The sequence below is a fragment of the Argiope bruennichi genome, chromosome 5 (assembly GCF_947563725.1).
Source record: "Argiope bruennichi chromosome 5, qqArgBrue1.1, whole genome shotgun sequence".
Taxonomy (NCBI): Eukaryota; Metazoa; Arthropoda; class Arachnida; order Araneae; family Araneidae; genus Argiope; species Argiope bruennichi.
Window position 1 is genome coordinate 67,971,693 of NC_079155.1, and position 24,292 is coordinate 67,995,984.

Genomic DNA, 24,292 nt, shown 5'->3' on the forward strand with positions numbered 1-24,292 from the left:
GCATGTTGTAGCTAAAATATATTTCTTCAATGTAAAATAATTTATTTTAAAAGTGTATAAGATTATGCTTAAGTTTTAAATTATGATAAAATATGAAAATATATAGACAACATTTTTGGAAGCACAAGATTTCTTTATGCTTTAATTTTAAAATATTCAAAATTAAAAGAAAAAAAAATTATTACTAAAATTACATTAAAAACAAAATTATATATTGTCATACTAAAATCATTATTTTATCTCTTTATTGTATTTTCTATAATTTTTGATGAAGGTTTGAAAACAACATTAACCAAAACCTGTTAACCATTAAATTGAGGAAACAGTTTGGTTTGATTTAAACATTATCATCAATGTGAAGGAAGGTCTATAAGTTCTTTGCATTTGTTACAAAGAATATGACTGCAATGAGGTAAAATTTTAAAAAAATTATGTAATTTTTTTCCCATGAAGTTTCCCAAAAATAATCTTGTGCAAAAATTCATGACATATATTATTTTGAATTTCATTTTTCTAATTGCAGTTTTGCTTTCATAGAATAAAGCATTTTTAAAAGATCACAGTAGATGAAAAAGATAATGAAATAAATATAATTGGCATAATGTTATATGAAATAAACGAGTAAAAAATGCACAAACATGAAACATTTGTAAAAACTTAAGGAATGAGAAAAAGAAATAACAGTTTTAAGTATAAAAATAATTTCAATGGATAACAAATCGAAATGATAAATTTAAATTACTGACAAAAAAAAAGACAAAAGAAGAATATAATTGTTAAGCTTATTGTTAAAACATCAGTTTTTTAAAAATGAATAATTGATCATATTTTATGTTTAGGTAATTTTAACTTAGAAATTCTCAATGTAACTCAAGAAGTGCATCAATCTATTCAAAATTATATATATTTAAGAGAATAGTACTGCCAAATTTATTTTAATGATATGATTTTACATTTGTAATAGTAATTTTATTAGTATTTATTTTGTATTTTTTATGTAATTACAGCTTTGGGAATTGATAAATTTAGTATATATTTCTAATTGAGCAGTTCATTTTCTTTAATATCCAGATAAAAGGATAAAAGCAAATTATAATTCTAATAAAATATAAAAATCATTTATGCTATCAAATGCAAAAATACATCAAATAGCATGAAAATATATCAAATTTAAATGTTTTTAGTTATTTTAATTTAGTAAGGTGCAAAAAGAATTTTAGCATTGCAACTGCTAATGTTTTTTATTTTGTTATTACAGCTTTTTTAAATCATTAAACTATTCTTTTTTGTGTAAGATTAAATAATTTAATACACTTCACTTGAGCCTTAGAATATATGTAATTTCAAACTAAAAATAAATAAATTAAACAAATAAACTTTTGAGGTAAATTCTACAAAATACATTTTCAGAAAATTTCAGTGATGTGTTATACAAAGAATTCATGCATAATTTGAGATATATTTTGCTATTGATTTCTGAATTTTTTTTAAATTAGCAATTTAAACAGTCATTTTTTTTCTAGTAACAGTAAATCAATCTCAAAAATATTTTAATATAAGAAAACAAATTTACTAGCTTACTAGTTAAAATTAATTTGATTTATAATTGATTTGTTTATTTTTAATTAAACAATAAACACCTTTATTATAGTTTAAAATATCAAGGTTTTTGTTTCATTGAAAGATGTTTTTCATGTTAGATATTGATCCATTATTATCTTAAATAATAATGAGTTTGATAAAACCACCTTATGTGATGAGTGTTTATTTTATTACTTTTACTTAGAGAATAACAGTTCTAGTCAGAGATGATAAACTAGTTTACTATGTACAGCCAAAAATTGCTGAATTTGTTGGTAAGTATAGTTTCTATGGCCTTGAAAAGAGTTTAATTATTTTCATAAATAATACTGTTGAACATATAAACTTCACCTCATATAAGTTGCATGGTATCATTGATTTTATTAATAGGTGATGGGCTTGAATAAATCACCTTTATTAAATCTAACTCGAGCCATACGTGATTCATAATACTTTCATACACATTTTACTAGAGATTGTATGTATAATAGAGCTTTGTTATTAGTTATATCCCATTTTAATCAACATGAGTTTTAAAATAATTACAATTTATAAAATGAAAAATTCATGAAATTTCTGTAATTGCTAGTTAAATATTTGCTTTATTATTTGTAGAGCTTCAAAATCAGTTGAACATGTGATGTTCCAAACTTCATATTATTGGTGGAGGATGTATTTCTCATTTCAAGATTTTATGTACAGCAGGCCCATATATTTGATTGATCTTTGGTTGATCAAATATCAAGCTTGGCACTCTCTGGCTGCCTTATTTAATAGACTTGCCATCAAGCCACTGTGGCACCAATATTGATTTCACAAAATTAACTCCCCCCCCAGGTTCTTGAAAAGTATTTAATTTATCAGAGAAAAGGATAATTCGTATACAGTGTTATTTATTGAATATCGTTATCATTTATGTTTCTAGAAGCTTAAATTTGTTTTTCTTATATTAATTCAAAAACCAAAATTAAAAAAATCATGGATTCTGAATACTTATTTCAAAAAAGAAATGCAGAGAAATACTTGGAGTTTGAGTGATTTTACAGTAAATTTATAATTTAATAATTTGTAAAGAATGAAAGTTTTTAACTGCCAGTAAGTTTTGCTTATAGCATATTTTTAGCATTGAATTTATCCTTTTTCTTATATCAGCATTTCCAGTGTTAAAATCTATATTATTTTGATGATTGAATATGCATTATTTAAAATTTATTTCCTTAGCAAGAAGACGTTTTAAAATAAGATTCACTTAAATAAAAACCATTGGTCCTACATTTTTGCTTAGAACCTTCTAAACATAGCTTTCAGTATAAAATTTACATTAAATGCATTTAAGACACAGCACCTCAAAGATTTGTGCCATAATGTTCTAACAAGTACAGCTGGTCCTAGATTGTTACAAGTTTTGCTGCTTCAGATGATGGCTTATCATCTTATGTGAAGTACTGTAATGAAATTTGCATTAACACTATGAATGTTGCAGATCAGTTCTCTATCTAAAATGCACATAAATCACAGTGTATATTAAAAAATATAGCACACTCATTTGTAAATTGCCTTTTCCTTTTAGTGCAGGGAGATTCAGGTTTCCTTAAAAATAACTGAAAAAGAAATATTAATCAATATACATAATATATCTTATTACTTTATTCCTACTTATTATCTCAAGAGATATTAAAATGTTCATGTTAATTAATAACAGCATAACTCTCATATGAATATGGTATCTATTTTAATTCAAACTATAATGGAACCAACAGTTTGAAGAAAAAAAGGGACTGGGGGGGATCCAAAACCTGTTTTCTTTGACAAATAAGAAAATTTCATATATTTTCTAATTAACTGTTATTAATTATATTTACAAATATAATTAATGACAATGCACTGTTTATGCAATTTGTAGATTTTAATTTTTGGACCATTCAAATTGTAATGTATTTGAGGTTCCTGTTCGCTTAGTTTCCCTAATAGAAAGCTCAAAGTGTTTCTCATGTGACTCAGAATCAATCATAATTCATTCACACATAGAAATTCCTTGTTGATCGAAACTATTAAATTTGTACAGAATTTGCAAATATCTTAGAAATTCTAAATATTCTAATAGAATTTTCTAATATCAGTCGCCAGCATATACATGATTTTCAATCTTGCAGATCGGTTTCTTAAAGCTTCACAATATTTCATTTTTCAATATGAGTCTTGAATATTTTATCTAGTTAGACTTATTAGTATGATATATAAATGTTAGTCTTTTAACTTCTGGATATATGACAACATTTGTCACATTTATTAGAATTTTAATAATAATTTAGTACATAATCATTTATTTACACAGCATGATCATATTGATTCTTAAGCCTTAAAACCTTATTACTGATGCATTCTACTATAAGTAGAAATATATTTCAAGGGTATATGCAATGATCATGGGAACTTCAAAAGGTACTGTATACCTAGTGTGAGTAAACACAGAATGCAAAATATCAATGAGAGTCTTCATGATTAAACTCCAGCATTGGAATGGTAAGTTAAAACATGGCTAATGTTATGTACTTCTAAAGTGAAATGACCTTCTTTGCATAGTTACTGATTTTAGAATCTGAAATTAAAAGGATACTCTACTACGTCTATAAGAAAAATAATTGGGGCATTTTACTAATTGTATTCTGCTTACTTAAAATAAAAATTAAACAACAGGAGGTACAACATATCCGCGAAACACAATAAGTGCAACGAAACCACATGGAAATGTAAGAAATGTCTCATTGCACTATGCGTTCCATGTTGTTTTGAGCCATATTATACAGAATTATTTTAATGCTATTGCTTAAAAAATTTTATAAAAATAACTCTTAAAACAAGCAGACAACAAGTAGCTACTTGTTCTATAGATGTTTTATGTTTGTGGCTGCATCTATTAATTCATTTCTGGTGCAAGAGGAATGATAATGCAAAGAAAATTTCATGCTTGTGGCAGAGTTTTCATCACAATTATCATTTTTTCCTTTCTGATAACTGTAATTGATACATATTTATTTCAACTATCCGATGGAAAATGGAAATCATTTTATGATTTAATATCAGATTACGTTCTAAAAAACCTCAGACAAATAAATTTATTTCAGATCTGTTCCGATCATTAAATTTGGAGGAAAAAATTTTACTATCTAAAGTACTAAAACATTTATGCATGAGCAGAATAATTTTCTTTCTAATTCAGATTTAATACTTTAAAGTGGGACTTTAATTTTACACTAGGTTTTCTTTAACTATAGGGATACAAATATGATAATGTGTATGGGCTGTAAATTACATTACGTTATTGGAAAAACAGGGCATCTATTTGGTCTAGAACTACCAGTTTAGCACATTGTTATATTATTAGCTTGTAGATTATTACAAAGTGAGAATTTTCACAAATGTTTATATTTTCTCATTAACTTAGAGCCATATTAATGCATGCATACATTTTATATTACTTTAAGATGCAAAAAATAAACTTTTCAGTTAATTCTATTTCCATATATTTTTCTTTAATTAAATGTATATTTACAAATACCTTTAAATATATTTTACAACAAGACTTTTAACTTTTTTGTTCTTTGTTAGAATTAATACTCACACGCATTGCAATGATTTTTTTATTATTTTTTTTTTATGTGTGTGTGTAGAAGTTATTCTTGCTATATAATTCAGGGCAAATTTTAAAACTAAAACGTTAAACAATATTTCGGATCCGTCTCTGTTTTTCCCAGATACTTCGATATTTTAAAACAAAAGAAATTCTTTTAAAAAGAAACCTTAATTTATAAGATTTTATAAACTTTTCTAAATAATTTTTAATTGAATAATTAAAAAGACATGTAATTAACTAAATAATGGATTGAATATCTAAAAGATATTTAAATATCAACGATAATCAAAAGTTAATCACATTAATCAATGTTTCACTTTTCAGTTTTTATGTAATAGCAAAATTCTGCCAACGAAAATGAAAAAATGATTTTTTTTTTTGTCATTCAAAAAGGGCTTATATATTTAAAAAGCTGTACAAGATAATAATATTAACAGCACCATAATTTTACACTAAAAGCAAACTTGATTATTTTGTTTTAATAAAATACATTTCCATCATAACAATTACAAAACAAGCCAGATAAATAAAAGCCTTAAAAATCTATCTATACCAATACTCACTTTATTATAGCAAGATAACACAGAGAGACTACTGTTTCGGAGGTGTCTGCTGGATCTCGATTTTCTCCACCGTCAAGTTCGGATTCATGAGGGTTGCTTCGTGAATGGCTTCTGCTAATGCCTGATCGTGATCGATGGGATCACCGTCACTGTGAATGGTTATTTTCTTTTCGACCCGCGTTTCTATCACACCATCTTTCTCTGTTTTGTACTGGAATGCGACAATAATGAGTAATTACTTTTAAAAAAAGCAGCAGCATTTTTGTAAAAGTAACAAAAAGTAATTATTCAATAAATCCTCATAAGGCTGAAATTAAATTGTTTAAAACAAAATAATAAAAAGACAATTTTTTAAATAATCTAAATGTTATTCAATGATAGGATGAGACAGTTTATAAATTATAAAGCAAAGTGATATTAAAAAACTCAAAAGGTAATACATCATTAATGCTGTAATGCAACAATAATGAGTCATTACTCTTAAAGTGACAAAAGTAATTTTTTTGTGAAGTGACAAAAAGTAATTACTCAAAATATCATCATAAAGCTAAAATAAAAATTTTTGGGACAATATAATAAAAAGACAGTTTCTTAAACAATCTAAATGCCATTCAGTAATAGGACGAGACAGTTTTTAAATTCTAAACAATGTATTTTGTTAGAATTATAAAACAAAGTAATATATATAAAAAAAACAAAAGATAATAAGTTAGGAATGCTGTAATGCGACAATAATGACTAATTACTCTTAAAAATTCAGTATAACTCTTTCATTTTTATAAAGTAAAAAAAAAAAAGTAATTATTAAAAAAAATTATCATACGGCAAAAACAAGAAATTCCGTTAGAACATAATATAACATTTTTATTTCTGTAACACGACGAAAAACAAGTAATTCCTCTAAAAAACATAAAATTTTCATTTCTGTAAAGTGACCAAAAAATAATTATTCTGAAAATCATTAATATGTTTTCATTCCAGTAATAAAAAAGCAATTGCTCTAAAAATATAAACACATCATTTTCATTTCTCTAATGTGACAAAAACAAGTAATTAATTTAAAAATATCAAAGTGACATTTTCGTTTTTGTAATGTAACAAGAAACAAGTTATTATTCTAAAAATCATTGAAGCATTTTCATTCCAAAAATGTTTTAACATAAGCTTTTTATTTCTGTAATACGACAAAAGCAAATAATTAATTTTAAAATATGAATCGACATCTTCAATTCTGTTATGTGACAAAAACATGCAATTATTCTAAAAGGCAGCATAACTTACTTCTGTAATGCAATAAAAACCAATAATTACTCTAAATGTCAATACTCTTTCTACAAAATTGTCCTTCCCTTTATGGTGATATAGATGTTGTACCAATCTATTCATTTCCTACCCGGACGGAGAAGGTTAGTACAACTCTTATTCCAGCAATTCATTAGGATTCCCTTCCCTTTTTATCTCCTGGCAGATCTATAATATTATAATCATCCTATTTATCACTTTACTTCTCCATCCTATTGTTACGATTCTGTAATGTTTCCTCCCCATCACAGTTAGTTCCACTGAAAGAAAGACCGTTTTACAATCAGCTCTGTTGGATGCGGATCGGATACCGGATCAATGACCACCGAGCTTGGCTACAAACTTGTTGAGTAAACGGATGATACTAGAATCTTCAAGAATCTCGGTGATAGGACCAATAGGAGTTGAGATATACTTGATTGTTCGAGAACCTTCTCTACCTGATTCGGAAACTATAAAGGCCGGCAGTCCAAGTTGAAAACAGTCGTTTAGTGGTATCGAACCGCATAGCGAGTCAACGGCGAATTAGTTGAATCAGTCCTGCGAAGCGCACTCGTTAAGTGGAGTTCAAATGATTCGTGAATTGAGCTGTGAGCTGAATCTTGGAGCTATTATAGATGCAGCATCGAGTCATGTGTTGAGTAGCCAGTCATATAGTAATGAGTCGGTAGTTGAATACAGCTAAAGCGAGGAAACAGTGGAGAATTGCAGGTGTTAATAAACGTCGTTATTTGCTGTTGAGGCCTGTTGATTATTTTACACCATATATCCGCCATATAACCGTTGAGTTTACGCACTTATTGGAGGAATTTTCATAAAACTATTTTCTTACAATGTGTGGTGTATAGATTAACTGCTATTAAAGGAAGATAAGAATAAGAAATGTTTATGTGGTTGATAGGAATACAGATCTTATAATCCACTGACTTTAAAAGAGAGCAAGATAATTTAAAGAGTCTTTAAGAAAGACTTAGAAGAGTTTTTATTTCTTTTTTTTCTCCACAAAATTTCCTTCTGTAAGAGATTTTAAAGAAATATCATTGTCATTTAGAGGTTACATTTAACATATATATATATTAAAAAGAAATTGAAATTCGAATATAAATTTACAATAGAAATGTGAAATCCCTTTTAAATATATAATTCTATTTTACCAAATCTGACTATTCGGCTGAAAATATTAAATTGTTCCTGATTTTTGTGAGATTGTCTATTTCCCATATTGGACATAATAAACCGAAAAGTCACTCTCAAATTAATAATAAGGGTATAATAAGGTATGATAATATTTGATCAACCATTTTAATTCACAACTTACTGTTATGGTTTCAACTGTGCGTGTTTTGCTGGATACAGATGAAGTGTTCAATATGTCTTCTCCTAATAGGGAGGTGTCAAGCGGAGGAAGAGGTGACGCATTAGAGGAGCGACTGAATGAGCGATTCCCAGGAGACTGAGGCAGATCAGTTGTATAAAATACCTTGCAGGTCTCTGTTTCGACGACCGGTACATAGGTGGTACTTTGGGGGCTGCATGGCTTGCTGTTGGGATTGTACATGACAGATTCTGTTTTCACAATGGCTGGCTGAAAAAAGAAAAAGAGTTGGTTTGAAAAGCGTAGATGGACAAATTATCACACATTTTAAATGGTTTGTGTTAAGTGGTAATAAGTACCCAAACTTTAAGATTTTTTCACATTTGTTGGAACAACTACCAAGTTTCAATGTTGGCAAAAATTGTTGCTTTTTATTAATACATCAGTTACCATGGAAAATATATCACACAAACCGAATGTATCAATGGTTACGATTGTATGCGTTCTAAATATTTTAACAGTATACTGTAAAATTTAGCGCACTTTTAAGAAACTCTCTTTGATGGCAAAGTAATACATTTGGCTCAGGCCGGATGAAGTCCTCTAGGACCCTTAGACAATGCAAGGACTCCTAGAGTCTCTTCCCTTCCCCTCTCCAGCTTCCAAAACCAGAGTCTTATTGATTTTAATATTATCTATATAAGCAATTTTATCTATATACTAGCCGTCTTTGGCGACCAGCCGGTTCGCCAATCTTAATGCATGTTAAAATTTTAATAATGAAATATTTTATGGAACTACCATTTTAATTGCTTCTTCATTAAAATATTTTAACACTTCAAATTTTAATAGTCATATAATTCACTCGTAATATTATAAAAGCCTTCAGCCATAACGTAATATGTATCTCTCTCATTTTCTGTTAGCTCCCGTACAATTTATGCTTTAAATTAAAGTGGAAATGATTAAACTGCAATAAATATAATAATATTTTTTTACTGAAACGAAGCATTTTTTTTTTAAATATGAGTACTGAAAACAGAGTCGCTGAGTATTTAAACCTTATGGGAAGTAAAGAATATTTTTTTTAAATTTATATACTTTTGACAAACTGAAATAAGAAAACATTTACTTTTAGGATAAATAGCTGTAGTATGTCGTTTTTAAAAATTCAAAATTAGAATTAAAAAATAATTTTTAACAAAATAGTAAAATGAAGGGAGGTGTTATTTTTATCACAATTAAATGTTATTCAATGATAAATCAGACAGTTTTTAAATTATAAAACAATATATCTTGTTAAAATTAGAATACAAAGTAATTAAAAAAACTTTCAAAAAGTTACGTATGTTGTTAGAATAATGTTCCAAAATTTAAGCACACTATTCAGGGTTTTTTTCCCCTCCAATAAATTTAAGCGCGTGACAATTGTAAATTAAATTTTTATAAAAATAAAAGGGAAAAAAATCGGAGATCTTGCCCCCTCAAAAAAGAAAAAAAAAAAAAAAAAACGTGGGCCTTTAGACTGTCGCCAACTTGGCCTATTTATTAATTTGGTCCTGCATTTGTCCCATATTTCACCTGTTATCGAGATAATAATAAAAATAATAACTTTTACTATGCTTTGGTTTATTAGTGTTGCTTCTCTTTTCATTCATATTCAAATGCAATTTAGTACTTTATATAGAAAGTTATAAAAATAATTTAAAATCAATTTTTATTTAATGTCTAATAAATTAATGCATGTCTATGGTTTTTGGAATTAAAAAGTTCATTACTAAACACAAAAATAAAGATTATTCGAACCATTAGTTCGAATCACCGTAGCATGATAATGTTTTAAGCTTGATCGTCTGTCTTTATATAATTCTTAAAATATACTCTTAACTAATTATAGAAGCACATAAACACAATATATGTAAAGCTTAGAAATATAAATCCAGAAACATAATAAAAAAAATTGCTGTAAAATATAAAATTAAAAAAATTATAATTAGAGGAACAAAATGTTTGAAAACAAAATTGGTAACACAAAAAAGGTTAATTTTTTATAATTTTAAATTGATACAACAGTAGATAGTGTGCGATAATATATTCTAAATTCAGTGAGGTAAAAAAATAAATATCGATTAATTTTTTATTAAATTTTTCAAAAATTCCTTCCTTAGTGAGCACCTACTACCCAAAACGTAACATTTTAAATTTGGTAAATCTAGATTCAGTGGTCTGTGCTGTTGAAGGAATTGAATGAATTCAGTACACATCACAGTTTACAGATGATATTCAGACTATATACATTAGTATATTAAAACGATCTAAACCTAGAATAAGTAATAAATGTTGACATATTTTCAAAAATTGTATGCAAGGTTTTATCATTATATTTTATTTCTTTCATTAAGCTTAATTTTTTTCTTAAATTTTATTTTAATTTCACTAATCTACATAATTCTATAACTTAATTGTTTAGAATCGTTCAAAAGTTTTTCTTTAGCGGCAGTCAACTGCATGAGTGTTAAAGAAAGAGTACTAACTGATAATTGGAGGAAAGAGTACTAACTGATAATTGGAGGAAAAAATCAAATCAGATAGCCTTCATGAATTTTTGAAAATAGTGATGCCATTACAAACAATAAGAACAATCTTTTTCATTTTGATGATTTATAAATTCAATTTTTATGAAGAGCCATTTATTTATATTTATTATTATTATTTTTTCATTTTTAGGAAGAGATAAAGATATATATTTCAAAATTTAAAATATTTGTACATTATTAGCTAATGAATATGTTAAATATTTGTCATAACTGAACTGTAATTTGTTCACATATACGCACACATAATGCGTACATTGATAATGATAATCTGTCTGAAATTAATTTGAACAATTTGTTTTATTGATTTATAATTAACAGTGTTTTATTAGTCAGGTGATTATTTATATGTTAAGGAGTTCAACGGGAATCTTGAATCTTTGTTTCCTGATTGATTAATAGACAAATTCATCTCACTGCACAATGTACAAATGTCCAAAGAATTCCGAGAAAATAAATGAATAGTTTTTTTATGTATATAATGAAGTATTTGTTAAACATAAATAATTTTAGACATTTTTTCTCACATCAAAATATTTTAAACGAAAAAAAAAAAAAGAGTTTAAGCATATATTTTTTTAAAGATCAGTTTCTTTTGTAGTTCTTTCGATTTTTTTTTACCTGCTAGGGTATATATTAATTAATGGAGCCATCTTCAAAAATTGGATTAAAGTAGTATCTTTAAGGTTATAATAGCAAGAACCTTTTTCTTTTTGTCTCCTATTTTGAAATATTTTTAGGGTCATAAAAGGTGGGTGGGTGGGGGAAACGAGTATCTAATTAAATAAAATCTATGTATTGTTTAATTAATTAACAAATCAAGACACTCCCTTCTGAACTGAGAGCTAAAAAAAATCTTTTTTTATTTATTTTTGTTTTATCAATAAACTAGGCGATAACTTAATTCATCCATTATTTTTGCACATTATAATTTAAAAAAATGTGATCATAATGATAATAATAACATAATAATGTTATAATTATCATAATAATGTAATAATGTTATAACATAATTATGATAATAATAATTAATAATAATGAAACGATAATTCATTTGATTGTTAAAACTGCATCATGTGGTCAAAGTTTTTATAGACAGTTTTGTGTATTCTCAAGTTATAAAAAATGGCAATTCTAATTCAGAGAATTCTTTAATGAGCGTCAAATTAAATAATCTAGAAATGTATTTCAACAAAAAAAAAAGTTTTAAATACCTGTAATTCTTCTATAGGACAAGTGATGATTTTAGTACTTTTTGAAATCTGTTGTGTCACCGATTTCTGTTCGCTGGTGGTACTAGTTTTCTTAGTAACGCACTTTTCGGGTGAAGTTGGATCCATTTCTGTAGTAGTTATTGTTGTGAATGTTGATTCTGATACCACAGGTTGAGTGACAACAGACTAAAAAAGTTCAAATGTTAAATGATTTCACAGACCAATTAATAGTTTAGAAAATATTTTATATTAATTTATCATTCAATTTTTTTATCAATCAAATAAAATTTTTAAAAAATTCATTGTTAAAGGAACAAAAGATAGAAGAAAGGGAGTGGGTGGGTGACAATGAAAAACAGTTAATGAAAAGAAATTTAGCGATATCACAAAGGCAAAATTAATAAAAATACTGAATCTGAATTTATCAATTTTAATTAATATTTTCTAAGGAATTCATTTAAATTATTAGATTTTATTAATGAAATTTCCCCATTCATTCTTTTATAAGAGGCAATTTCAATAATATTGGAATTTTCCTACAAATTAAAATTATATAAATCTGTAGGGAAGGCTTGTGCAAAAGTATTGTGAAACTGTGGAAATCCCAACTTCTTTCCAATGTAAAATTAGAATCCCTCTTGAATTTAATTTTGCATGCTATATATAAATCCATTTACAGCCTAGTGCAATTTTCCTTTTAAACCTAACATATTCAGTGGAAATGTAAAGGAAAGATGTATACTTTTTAAAGAAGATGAAAACTTTTAAAGGTAATGCTTTTCAATACAGTAATATATTCCCTGCTCCAGCAGAAGTGCAAAAGTAAAATATATTCGTGCAAAAATCTCTTTTCACAGAAGGTGAACACTTTTTAAAGTACTGCTTTTCAATACAGTAACACAATCCTTGCTCCTTCACAAATGCGAAAGTAAAATATATTCGTATAAAAACTCTTTTCACAGAAGGTGAATACTTTTAAAAGTACTGCTTTTCAACTCAGTACAGATTCCCTGCTCCTGCGCAAGTACAATGGTAAAATATATTCGTGTAAAAATCTACTTTCACAGAAGGTGAACACTTTTAAAAGTACTGCGTTTCAACTCAGTACGGATTCCCTGCTCCTGCGCAAGTACAATGGTAAAATATATTCGTGTAAAAATCTACTTTCACAGAAGGTGAACACTTTTAAAAGTACTGCGTTTCAACTCAGTACGGATTCCCTGATCCTGCGCAAGCGCAATAGTAAAATATATTTGTATAATTATTTAAATACAGACAAAAGTCGAGACATGAAGCAACTAATTCTCTACAAAAAGAAGGATTGTATTTTCTTTTACATTTTTATCATACCTAGATCAAATAAAGTGGAAAATCATTATTTATAAATAATACTAAACGGAAATTTCTTAATGGGAATAATAAATATAACTGAAATGAAGCAATATACTAACAATAGCATAAGAAGAATTCGACAAGGAAAACTACATTCTGAAGAACTAATTTACGCAATAGATGAAGCATTCTAAGTGAAACAATAGCAATACTGCGTCTATTATCACTAACGATTAAAGTTAAATCTGATGGAAAATATTACATTTGAAAATTGATACTTTTTACTACAATTTGCCAAAATTTCGAATTTAGTAGCATTAAAAAATTCAAATAGAATAACAATATTTAATTTTGATGTTGATCCATTTGCTGGTAACAAAGAATACAAGATATAAAAAACTTTCTACTTGTGGATTGATTAAAGTTGTAATGACATAACACATTTCCTTGTTTTTCAGATCCCAACTTTAATCCGCTCATATGATCACTTCATAAACATGTTAAGTCGATGTAATGATGTGTCTTATTTAAATAATTTAAAGCTAGAAATATTTAATAACAAAGAATTTAAGTGAAGGCTATAATATTTTGAATAAAAATTGTTATAAAATACAACGTAAATAATTATTTTTAAAGCTTTAAGTTGAATTAAAATGTATGGTAAAGACACAAAAATCAATAATTTGTAAACTAGCTGTAATAAGCATGAAATCTTGTAATACCTTATTTCCAGCAAATGAATATCAACCAATTTTTTTTCTACACAGAAAGAAAATCATTTTTAAATCTACCTGATTTTGTAAATTAGATTTCTGTGTCTCTTTGTTAATATTGGGTTCATCCACAACTGAACAATTAGCTGTTATCGTTATTATACGAGGACCTTTGGATGATATTGATGGAGTTCGAATTGGCATGCTTTGAACTGAACGAGTGGTTGCAGTTTCAACATCGTATTCATTCATACTTCCTTCTGAAGATGCAAGGGAAGCTAAGGAATTTGATTTGGGATTTGATTCTTTTCCATTGGACATAGAATGAGTCCCATTTTGTTTGATATTATTTCTTGGTTCCTTTTTGGTACCTGATTTGCTTTTCGATAGGTTTCCTTTTAAAACTGTTTCTTCGTTAAATTTATTATTTGTAAACGAATCAGAAAGTGGACGATTTTTCTCGGAAGTAAGCTTGCGAGGAGCTTCGCAGTGGATTGTTGATGGCTGATTTGGAACATGGTCTTGCGGCCAAAACTTTTGGTAAGGTTCCAAGTTTCCATGCAGTTTTTTCTTTATTCAGGAATGGGATAAAGACAGTTAAAAAACACACAGACATGCAACATACAGGCAAAAAAGATGGCCAGAAGAGGAAGTGCATGCAAATAAACAAAATATTGATTAGTGAAACAAAATATGAACTAGTGTGAAAGATAGTTTTTTTTATGATTAGCTTGCTGAAATATATAATATACGTATATTTTTGAAATATTATGAAAGAAAAGAATAAAGTTTAAAAGAAGTATAAACATTATATTCGTTATAACTATTGTGTAACGAAATTATAATGTTATATCCCTGAGCAGTAAGTCTTCTAGTAACGAAAATAGTTTTACAGATGTAGTAATGATTGCTGAAATGGATGTACCCCCGCCTTTGAGATTATTTGGCGACAAAATTGAAGGACCCTGAATATTCGAGAATCTTGGCGATAGCTCTATTTGGATTAGATTTTTAGGGTTTGTCCTAGAAACTTCTTTGCTTTGTCAAGGAAGCAATAAAAATTCTGAAAAACAGAATTGAAAGGTCAGTCGAGGTGAGCTCAAGAAAGTTGTTGAATGGAGTCTCTCTGAGCGCTTCTCTTCTTTCTCTCTGAGCGATAGTACAAACACTATTGTGATTGTTCAATAGCGATTTTGTTGCTTCTATGTTATTGACTGCAAGTAATCTTCGTCTGTATTTTGTTACTTGTGTTCCGTATAGAATAAAGTGTCGTTATCCGTTACTAAGCCTATTGAATTTTTCGTCATGCCACCAACTTTCCATTGTCACAAATGAATTTTGATTTTTTTTAATAAATAAAGAATTTTCCATGGAAGTTAGAACTTTGAAAGCAAATCTTAAGGGAAAAAAAAATATCAACCATTTAATTTTTTAAAAGCGTTAAGAAATAAAGGCTTGTTAAGTTAAAATGATGGAAAAGACTTTTATTCAGTGTATAGTGTTAATTTTTTTATATCAATATTATTAAAATCTGTTATTTGTTCAGTTTAGTAGTAAGGAACGTAATTAAGAAAGCGGAATGGCAATTTATATAAATTGTTGCACCATTATAGAAATAATGCTAGTAAACTTGTCAAGAAAAGTAAAAAATTAAAGAAGGAAAACAATTTATCTGAATAATTCACCGACAAGAAGAGAAAAAAAGAAAGCAATTTTGATAATACATTGGGCTTTCACTAATATTTAGCGTTGAAGATGAAAGCAAGGATTTTGGCTTCAATGACCAGTACTGTAAAAAAAACAATAAAGCTTTTTTTATGTGGTTCACAAAATTTTTTTTTCTTTAATGACGGATTAATGTATTTTACTATTTAAATTTTATTATTTTGTCCATTTAATATTTATTTATATTTTGCATAAACAATAACACGTTGATAATCAGCAATCGAGATTAAATGATGATTATTAATACTTTAGATTTGAGGTATAATTTTGGAAGAATATTGCTACGGATTTACTATTTCCGTCGGGGTTCTTTTCCAAGATTTGATAGTCGATACTGAAATAAACAGTCCTTTAGTGACAGACGACGACGTTTGTTAAACACGAAGACGAAAAAAAGCCAAGACGAAGACAGGCAATACACTACATCAAGCAATAGCCTACAAGTCATAATCGGTAGTAATAACAGCCACAGCACGCCAAGCGGTCAGACAGAATTCAGCAGGAGAGGGAATCTTCGTAGCTTCACTCCACGGTTTCTCCAAACGGCTGCAATTCTCCATTGTATCCAGCTGCCGACACACTACTACGCGACTGGCTACACCTCACAGTACTCGATGATGCTTCCACGATAGATACCAGGACTCGGCACACAGAAGTTCAGCACTCGTTTAAGCTCCACACAATGCTGGAATATTCCGCCGTTGCTTTGTTATCCTCTCGACGACTCGTTACTTCTCTACGACTCCGACTACGATTGATTGCAGCTTGAGACTGCCGTCCTGTTATAGTTCTCGAGAGGCGGAAGAAGATTCTGGACCAACCAGGCGTATCTCATTTCCTGTGGTCTGAATCACTAAAATTCTCGAAGTTTCCAATAATATCTATTTTGTCGCCAATGTCGCTAAATTCCTCGCCAAGTTAGCAAATGGTTGTCAGGCTCTAAGATTACTGACGCGGCACCCAATCAGCAACCACAGAGCTGATCGTAAAATAGTCTTTCCAGTTATTGAACTGATCGTACTGGGAAGCAATAATTCAGGTTTGTAACAATATTTCATAAATTAATTTCTTAATTTACAAAAGTATGGCTAAATTTAAGAAATGCAGTGTGTTTAAAATTTGTCCTATTAAAGAAAAGCTAACCTTTGTGTCCTCAGATCATAGTAAAAGAAGCAACAATAAATTTTAATTTTTAGAAGTATCTTTGCATTCAACTTAGTTAAAAGAATCGGAAAATAATTGGCTACTCAGTCTAATGTGATGCGCTGGCAAATGAACATAAGTTTTTCTCAGTCATTATATTTTAAACAAACACTTTGGCAACTTCTGTTTTAAAAAAATCAGTATTTGTTCAAAGTAGACGAATCACATTTAAAGTGCCACAGGTTAAGTTCATAGAGAGTAAATCCAACCTTTGTGTTTCATTGTAGCTTCTTAAGTTTTTCACTGCCTCCTACTTATATGACTGTTTTAGGAAATTGAGGATGATGAAGTTTATTAATTATCATTTTAAGAAGATTCGTCGAAGATGAAATTGGTGTTGAAATGGTATGCTGTAAATTTATGCAACTATTACACTTAATTTTTATTTCTATAATTTTGAAAATATTCCTTATAATCATGACAGATATCCATATCTTGATTGAAATTATTCTCAACAACTAACAACTATAAACGTCCTTTCCTTCCTTTAGCAAAATAAGCCATTTTAAAGTATACTAAAAGACGATTCAAAAGTGCACACCATACAAACTAACAGTTAGAATTTAAAGACAAAATTCTGGATTCTTAGCTAAAGCAGACTTATTTTTCAACTTAGCAATTACTATTTCTATTTAATGATTCACTGGACAGGGATGAATTTATAATAATGGCTGTCTAAAGTTTTTCATACCCTTCAAAATTCTTTTAAACCGTAAAAAGTATTCATTAAACAAAACATTTTTTTGGGGGGGAAATAAATAATTTGTTGGTAAAATCTAGTCTTATTAAGACTTGAAATAAATAAAACTCTTCTCTAATCTGATGAAAAGTGTGAAGCTTCAATTTTTAACTATCTGCAAAAAAGTAATTTTAATATTTACATCAACCCAAGATTAACTTCATCTTTGTCATATCTTGGTCAAATCATACTTTTCTAAAAAACGCATATTCTCAAATGCATACATTTAAAATATAATGACTAGGCAAAAACATATTTTGGTTCATATATGTGACCTCATCACATCAAATTTAGTACCTGATTGATATCAGTTTTTTTTTTCCTTCATATAAATGAGTCAAACCCCTCAAATTTCAGCAAGCTAATTTATAGAAGTAAAACAATTGTAAGTAGTAAAATAAGGAAAGAAATTACAGAAATTGAAATACACTGAAATGCAGTAAAAATGAATTAACATGCACACACATAATGTCACAAAACAACTATCTACAATTATATGAACTTGCAAAATTTCTTTTTTTAAATTTTTAATGTAATTGTTATTTTATTAAAAGCTTTCATTTCATTTCATAATCGATATATTTTGCAATAAAGACTGAAATTTATTTATGTTTTTGCATTGAATATACTGGAACTTTTAAGGTTTCCTTACTACTTTATATATATATATATATATATTAAAATTTTAATTCAAAAATGCAAAGCACGATTTAAATTGACTTCAAACAATAAGAAGTTTAACATAAGCAAAAATTTGCTTCCAGAAAGCAACATAAAATACATTTTTAACCAATATTTCAGAAATTTTAAGGGAATGTATAACACAGAATTAATCAAACAACCATGCAAAACACTGAACAGATTGTAAATAATGATATTCAAACATGAATATCAATGAGAACATGCAAACATCCATGCAAAAACTAAATACATTTATCAAGGTATATGGAAAATGTAAATAATACACACTATGAAACACTTTTAATAAAAAATATTAAATTATTTAGCTACATTGGGACTAATGATGTTATTGTTTCATAGTTTGGAAAGATATTTCTTATTCTAATTTTCATAGTCAGGTAAGACGTTCCTCATTCTAATCTTGATGTATATAGATTAGTGCTCAAGCTTGTGTACAGAATCAGATAATGAATCTTCTTTTTTTAAAATAAAATTTGATTCATCATTTCAGGTAGATTTTTCAATTAAAAAGTACAGCATTATTTAATTAGACAAGCATTATCTCATTAATAGAATTAACTTTATATACATTTTAAGAAAGAATTATAAGTCATTATAAAAATATAAACTAGAAGTGGCAAATATACACAAGTGAATAATATGCTTCAAAAACTCAACTCGTTTTAATGTTCTTATAGAATTGCTTATTGAAAACTGTTTATATAAAAGATAAAAATTCCTCAAATAAAATAAAGTAGTTTTTGTAACATTAATAAAAAAAAAACTATTATTAAACAATGCAAACAGACAAGTTATAATTTCTCTATTAAAAAAAACTTAATGTTTTAAACTTTCAAAAGTTTTTAAATGTAGTATTAAGTAAATATCATACATCTGAAATCCTGATATTGTCATCAGGAGAAACTCTAATATTTCCACCATTCGTAAGTTCAGGTGATTGTGAGTTTAAACGGAAATGGTCCACAACAGGAGGCATTACTGCGATCCCACCAGCTGGTTTCTGGAGAAAAAAAAGTTCTCATATAATTATAAATGTAAATTTAATAAAGGCATTAAAAATTGCTTATATTCAGTTTACTTTTATTACTACAAACGACTGACTGAAAATAAAATTGCTTTTTAAGTATATTTAAAAAAATCTTATTTAGTTTATTACAAATTTAAAACAGTTAAATTGGTCTCCCCAAAACTTTCTCGCATGCTCTCTAATAAAGATGTTATAGCAGAAAACGTCTTGCATGGTATTGACGTACGATAGTTACGAAATATTAACATTTGGCCTGAATTTAGCATTTATACTGAATCTATCGTGCCATCTTTGGCGAGTAATTTGGCGATTGATTCCTGTCAGGCGTTAATAGTATCCGAAAGTTGGTGTTTTATACACACTTTTGTTAATCGATTGAAACAAGAATATAACACAAAACCGCACTTGTAGTCAAAACCTTCCATATCAAATTTGGTATATTTAAGTCATCACGTTTTTGAATGATCACGTTTACATGTTTCTGAAGGTACAGACCGACCGACAGACGACCTGTAGTTGGAAATGGTGAAAAATTTCACAGGTGTCTACACTATAGATGTTAAATCTGTGAGCTGAATTTTATCCATCTAGCTCTGTTTGTTTCGTAATGATCGCTTTAATTTATATTCGAACAGTTGGACAGACAGACTTTCTATTAACAGATTTTACTCAAAATTTGATAGAAATCTGCAAATTTGGTGTAAAAGACCATACCAAATTTCAACCGTCTAGCTTAAAGTGTTTTTGAGTTATCTTTGTTACAGAGAGATAGACTGGCATTTTCTAAAAATGAATTTTCCGAATGCAGGGAGGTTCAAAACGTGGCGATTCACCCAAATATCGAGTTCGAATTTTTTGACGATTATTATACTTTTTCTATACCACGTATACGAGAAAGTAAAAATGATTTTTTTATGAACCAATACTTAAATGATTTTAAAAAAAAGAAAACAAAGAAGAAATTTAAAGACTGGTCCCAGTTTAATAAAGGAACTTTTTGAATAGTGACACAGCTCTTAATTTCGTCAACAGATTTATTATTAATATCCGTTGCCAACACACCTATATATTATTTTCTAGTGTCTAGCATTAAATATATTATTTGCTGCATCATGTATGTTTGAAAGCAAATGTTTCTTACAAAATACTTTAATCCTGGAATTGGAATGTAGATTCATGGTGATTTCAGTCAAATTTCAAGTCATTAAATCATTACGGTCATTTCAAGTCAATATTAGATATCGTGAAATAATAAATATTTACATAAAATACCATTTAATAATTAAAAATTAATTCAATTTTTTGTAAAATAAATATGTTCGAAATGAACAAATCTAAGAGCAGGAATCGAAATGACTTCTTACTTCCATTAGGAATGCCCAATAGTGGCCTTTCTATTTCAGGGTTAATTATATTCTCCACAGTGGCGTATAAATGGGACGTAAGGGGAGGGGGTAGATGCTTAGAGCTCCATAATGTCGAAACTTTAGAGTGTTTATGTCAATTTGTAAAATCGAATATGTTGAATAGTTGAAAATAAATATGTTGAATATATGTAAAATATAAATAAATATGTTGAATAGTCGAAAATCCTTATGCCATAATTCAAGGGCATTTATATTTATAAAGTCAATAATGATAGTTCAGAAATGACATATTTGCATTCCCCACTATTCCTTTATATGCAACTGATTTTTCCAATTTGAAAAAAAAAAATGAGAAAGATGGGTATGCCAGATAAAGAAATCTCAATAAATCCATAATGATATCCGGTAAGAGAGGGAATGGGTAAGTAAATATAGCTCTATGATCTTATAAATAATAAAAAGTTCATTTTTAAAAACTAAGCAGTACATGACTGAGAATTTTATTTGGTTACTGGCATATGAAAATGAGAAAAAGATCTGTATGATTCAGATGAAAACCAAAGCTTGTCAAATTCTAAAGCAAAACGATATACAGTATTCATAAATTACTGCTATGACATACTTTACTATCAACATGTTTGACGAATTCTGGAGAATTATCAAATCCTGGAACAAAAGTTGATTGAGAAATACTTTGACGATCCTTTTTTCGGAATTCATCTCCGATTGGACTACGTATAGGACCAGCTAGAGTATGCCTTTTGTTGTCTGTGCTTCTGGATTCAGACATTGTACGATTCCTGTAGCCAAGAGCTAAAATAAATAAAAATAAGTGAATATAACAATGTTAAAACATTTAATAAAAACTGATTGAATAGTTTCAATTAAAAAACAAAAAAATTAATTAAAAATATTGTCTAATATTATTTTACATATTAAAACCGTTTAAACTGTAAGATTTCATTACATTATATAATATTGAATTCTAACACTGTACACTATAATTCCCAATATTGTACAATATTGGGTTCCAACATTATACAATATGGTTTTCAATATTGTACGACGCGATTTCTAATGTATTTTCCCAACACTATAAAACTGAATTGAAAATATGCAAATAATTAAAAATTGTACAGCATTTTTAATCCCTATTTATTTTTTTTATTTATATTATTTTTTCTTTTGTTATCTTATGATGGACAAAAATATGAAGAACATTTACAGATTCATTTATTCATTATTGAAATTTTTGCTTTTCTGTTTGTTTGTTGTTTGTTTGTTTCTTATGGCACTTGCCACTGACAAGCCCACTGTTACGAAGACAGCGATTTAAGCCTGAGGGGAACGTCTCTTATTTTTTATAGCAGCGCCAACTAGGGCCAAGAGTACGACTTTGCCACTCACGCATCACTCATTCGCTTGCACAACCCCTTTTTACAGGAGGGCACATTCACACATCTCACAGATAGAACAACAGAAGAACAACCATGCCCAAACCGGGACTCGAACCCGGGACGCCCAGATCACGGGAAAGACGCGCTACCCCTATGCCAGGACGCCGGCTTGCTTTTCTTGCTATACAAATCGTTTGCACGATTATTGAACGAAACTCTCAAAGCATTCATTAAATTATCAATAACGATAAAGTAAAAAATGACATAATTTGGTGGGAAAATTCTTAAAAATGATTCCTTTTAATATAATTTAATATAATTATCAACCACTCAGACATTCATTTTTTTTCATGATTTATTTGTGATTTTTGTGGGTTTATAGTTAAATGGAGTAAAAAATGAATACTCCATTTAAAGAAACAGACTCGCAATTATAGTAAAAAAAAAGACATTCAAACTAAATTAAAAGAAAAAGAATTAGTGACTTGCCAGACATTCCACCATCCATACTTCTAGATGTAAAACGTTTATTGCTCATCGTCCTCTCAAAATGAGGGGGCGGTCGGTCTATGAGGGAGCTTGCTAATCGTGTTTGGTACTGGGTGCGGCCAGAATATCGGAACTTGGACCCTAAGCGTGGCACAAAGAGTTTGGGTTTTGGAGGAGGCTCAGGCATCATTAACCTTTGGAAAAGAACGAATAAAATATAAGAAAGTAAAAATCACAATAAGCATTAAAAAATCAAAGCAACTTTTGTCAGTTAATAAATGATATATACACGTTTTAGCACTCAATATCACTAAAAGAACTTGGATAACCTCGTAAATAGTAAACATTCAAAACATCTTATTTTGAAGCTTAATTTGAATGTCAATTAAGAGAGAGATACAGGATAACATTTTTTATCTTGAATTTAGATGAGAGTAGGGCTACTAAGCTTTTATTTGTTATATTTGAAGGGTTCTTATCTGAAATGTGTGAATGAGGTCTACTTCGTTTTTATCTGCTGTGTTAAAAAATTCTTACCAACACTTGACGAGTGGGTATCTAGTTAATTTTAACTGCTGTCTTTCATGATAGTAACAAAATTTATACTATTGTTTAGAAACAAGAAATATCTACATACGGAAGGTGAAATTTAAAAGCTTTTATTGGGAAGTTATTGAATTTATCATAAATCAGACAGTTTTTTTTTTAATATGTAGATTATGCATTTGTCCTGATAGGTTGTGTAATGGCACAGTCCATTGCAGTGAACTTACCTGAAAAATGTGTGATGTTCTACACAAACTTTCCAAAGTCGTTTGGCAGCTCTGTGATTGGGCAATTTAAAACCAATAGTGCTTTCAAACTGCTCAAACTAAGAGAGAAAGACGGAGATTAGAAACAACCGAATTATATATGTGCTACATTTATTCTGCAAAAATTTTGATGCAATTCTTTGTTAAGAATATTGAAAACCTTGGCATAAAAACAACAACTATATGAAGTTTGAAATAATTCCAGAATATTCCACCAGTAATGTATTATAGAAATGAAGGAATCCCAAAACATACATGCGCAGTATACTTGTTATATCATACATATATATAATGCACAGTATACTTGCTAAACATACATGCGCAGTATACTTGCCAATATCTAATTTATGGATGAAGATTATGGATGGATTTATGGCATGTAGATGATAAAAATATTTTGCCAAGGAGAGAAGGGAAGTAGATTTAAATACCAACGGACTATTTAATATTAAATAGATTATTTTGCCTATTTTTTCCCCCTTTAAAGTGAGTGCCTATGATGAAACTGGTATTTTTCGACTATGTGGGCCGAAAGTTTCTTTTGCAATAATTTTTTGCAAATATTTTTTTTCCTAAAATCATT

General features: G+C 28.4%; 1 protein-coding gene across 3 annotated transcripts in view; it reads right to left on the reverse strand.

Annotated features, from left to right (window-relative positions):
* Positions 1 to 1,646: 1,646 nt before the first annotated feature.
* Positions 1,647 to 24,292, reverse strand: part of LOC129968491 (protein 4.1-like) — an 88,711-nt gene continuing 66,065 nt past the window's right edge. For 2 of the 3 annotated variants that reach the window (XM_056082423.1, XM_056082421.1), the window contains 9 exons: positions 23,671 to 23,768; positions 22,898 to 23,091; positions 21,634 to 21,824; positions 19,489 to 19,617; positions 14,327 to 14,818; positions 12,204 to 12,389; positions 8,399 to 8,665; positions 5,779 to 5,989; positions 1,647 to 3,182 (listed from right to left, as the gene is read on the reverse strand). In XM_056082423.1, coding sequence (XP_055938398.1) covers positions 5,807 to 5,989; positions 8,399 to 8,665; positions 12,204 to 12,389; positions 14,327 to 14,818; positions 19,489 to 19,617; positions 21,634 to 21,824; positions 22,898 to 23,091; positions 23,671 to 23,768 — 1,740 coding nt within the window. In that variant the 3' untranslated portion in view covers positions 1,647 to 3,182; positions 5,779 to 5,806. The remainder of the gene's footprint in view (positions 3,183 to 5,778; positions 5,990 to 8,398; positions 8,666 to 12,203; positions 12,390 to 14,326; positions 14,819 to 19,488; positions 19,618 to 21,633; positions 21,825 to 22,897; positions 23,092 to 23,670; positions 23,769 to 24,292) is intronic. The other variant, XM_056082424.1, reaches the window with a different exon arrangement.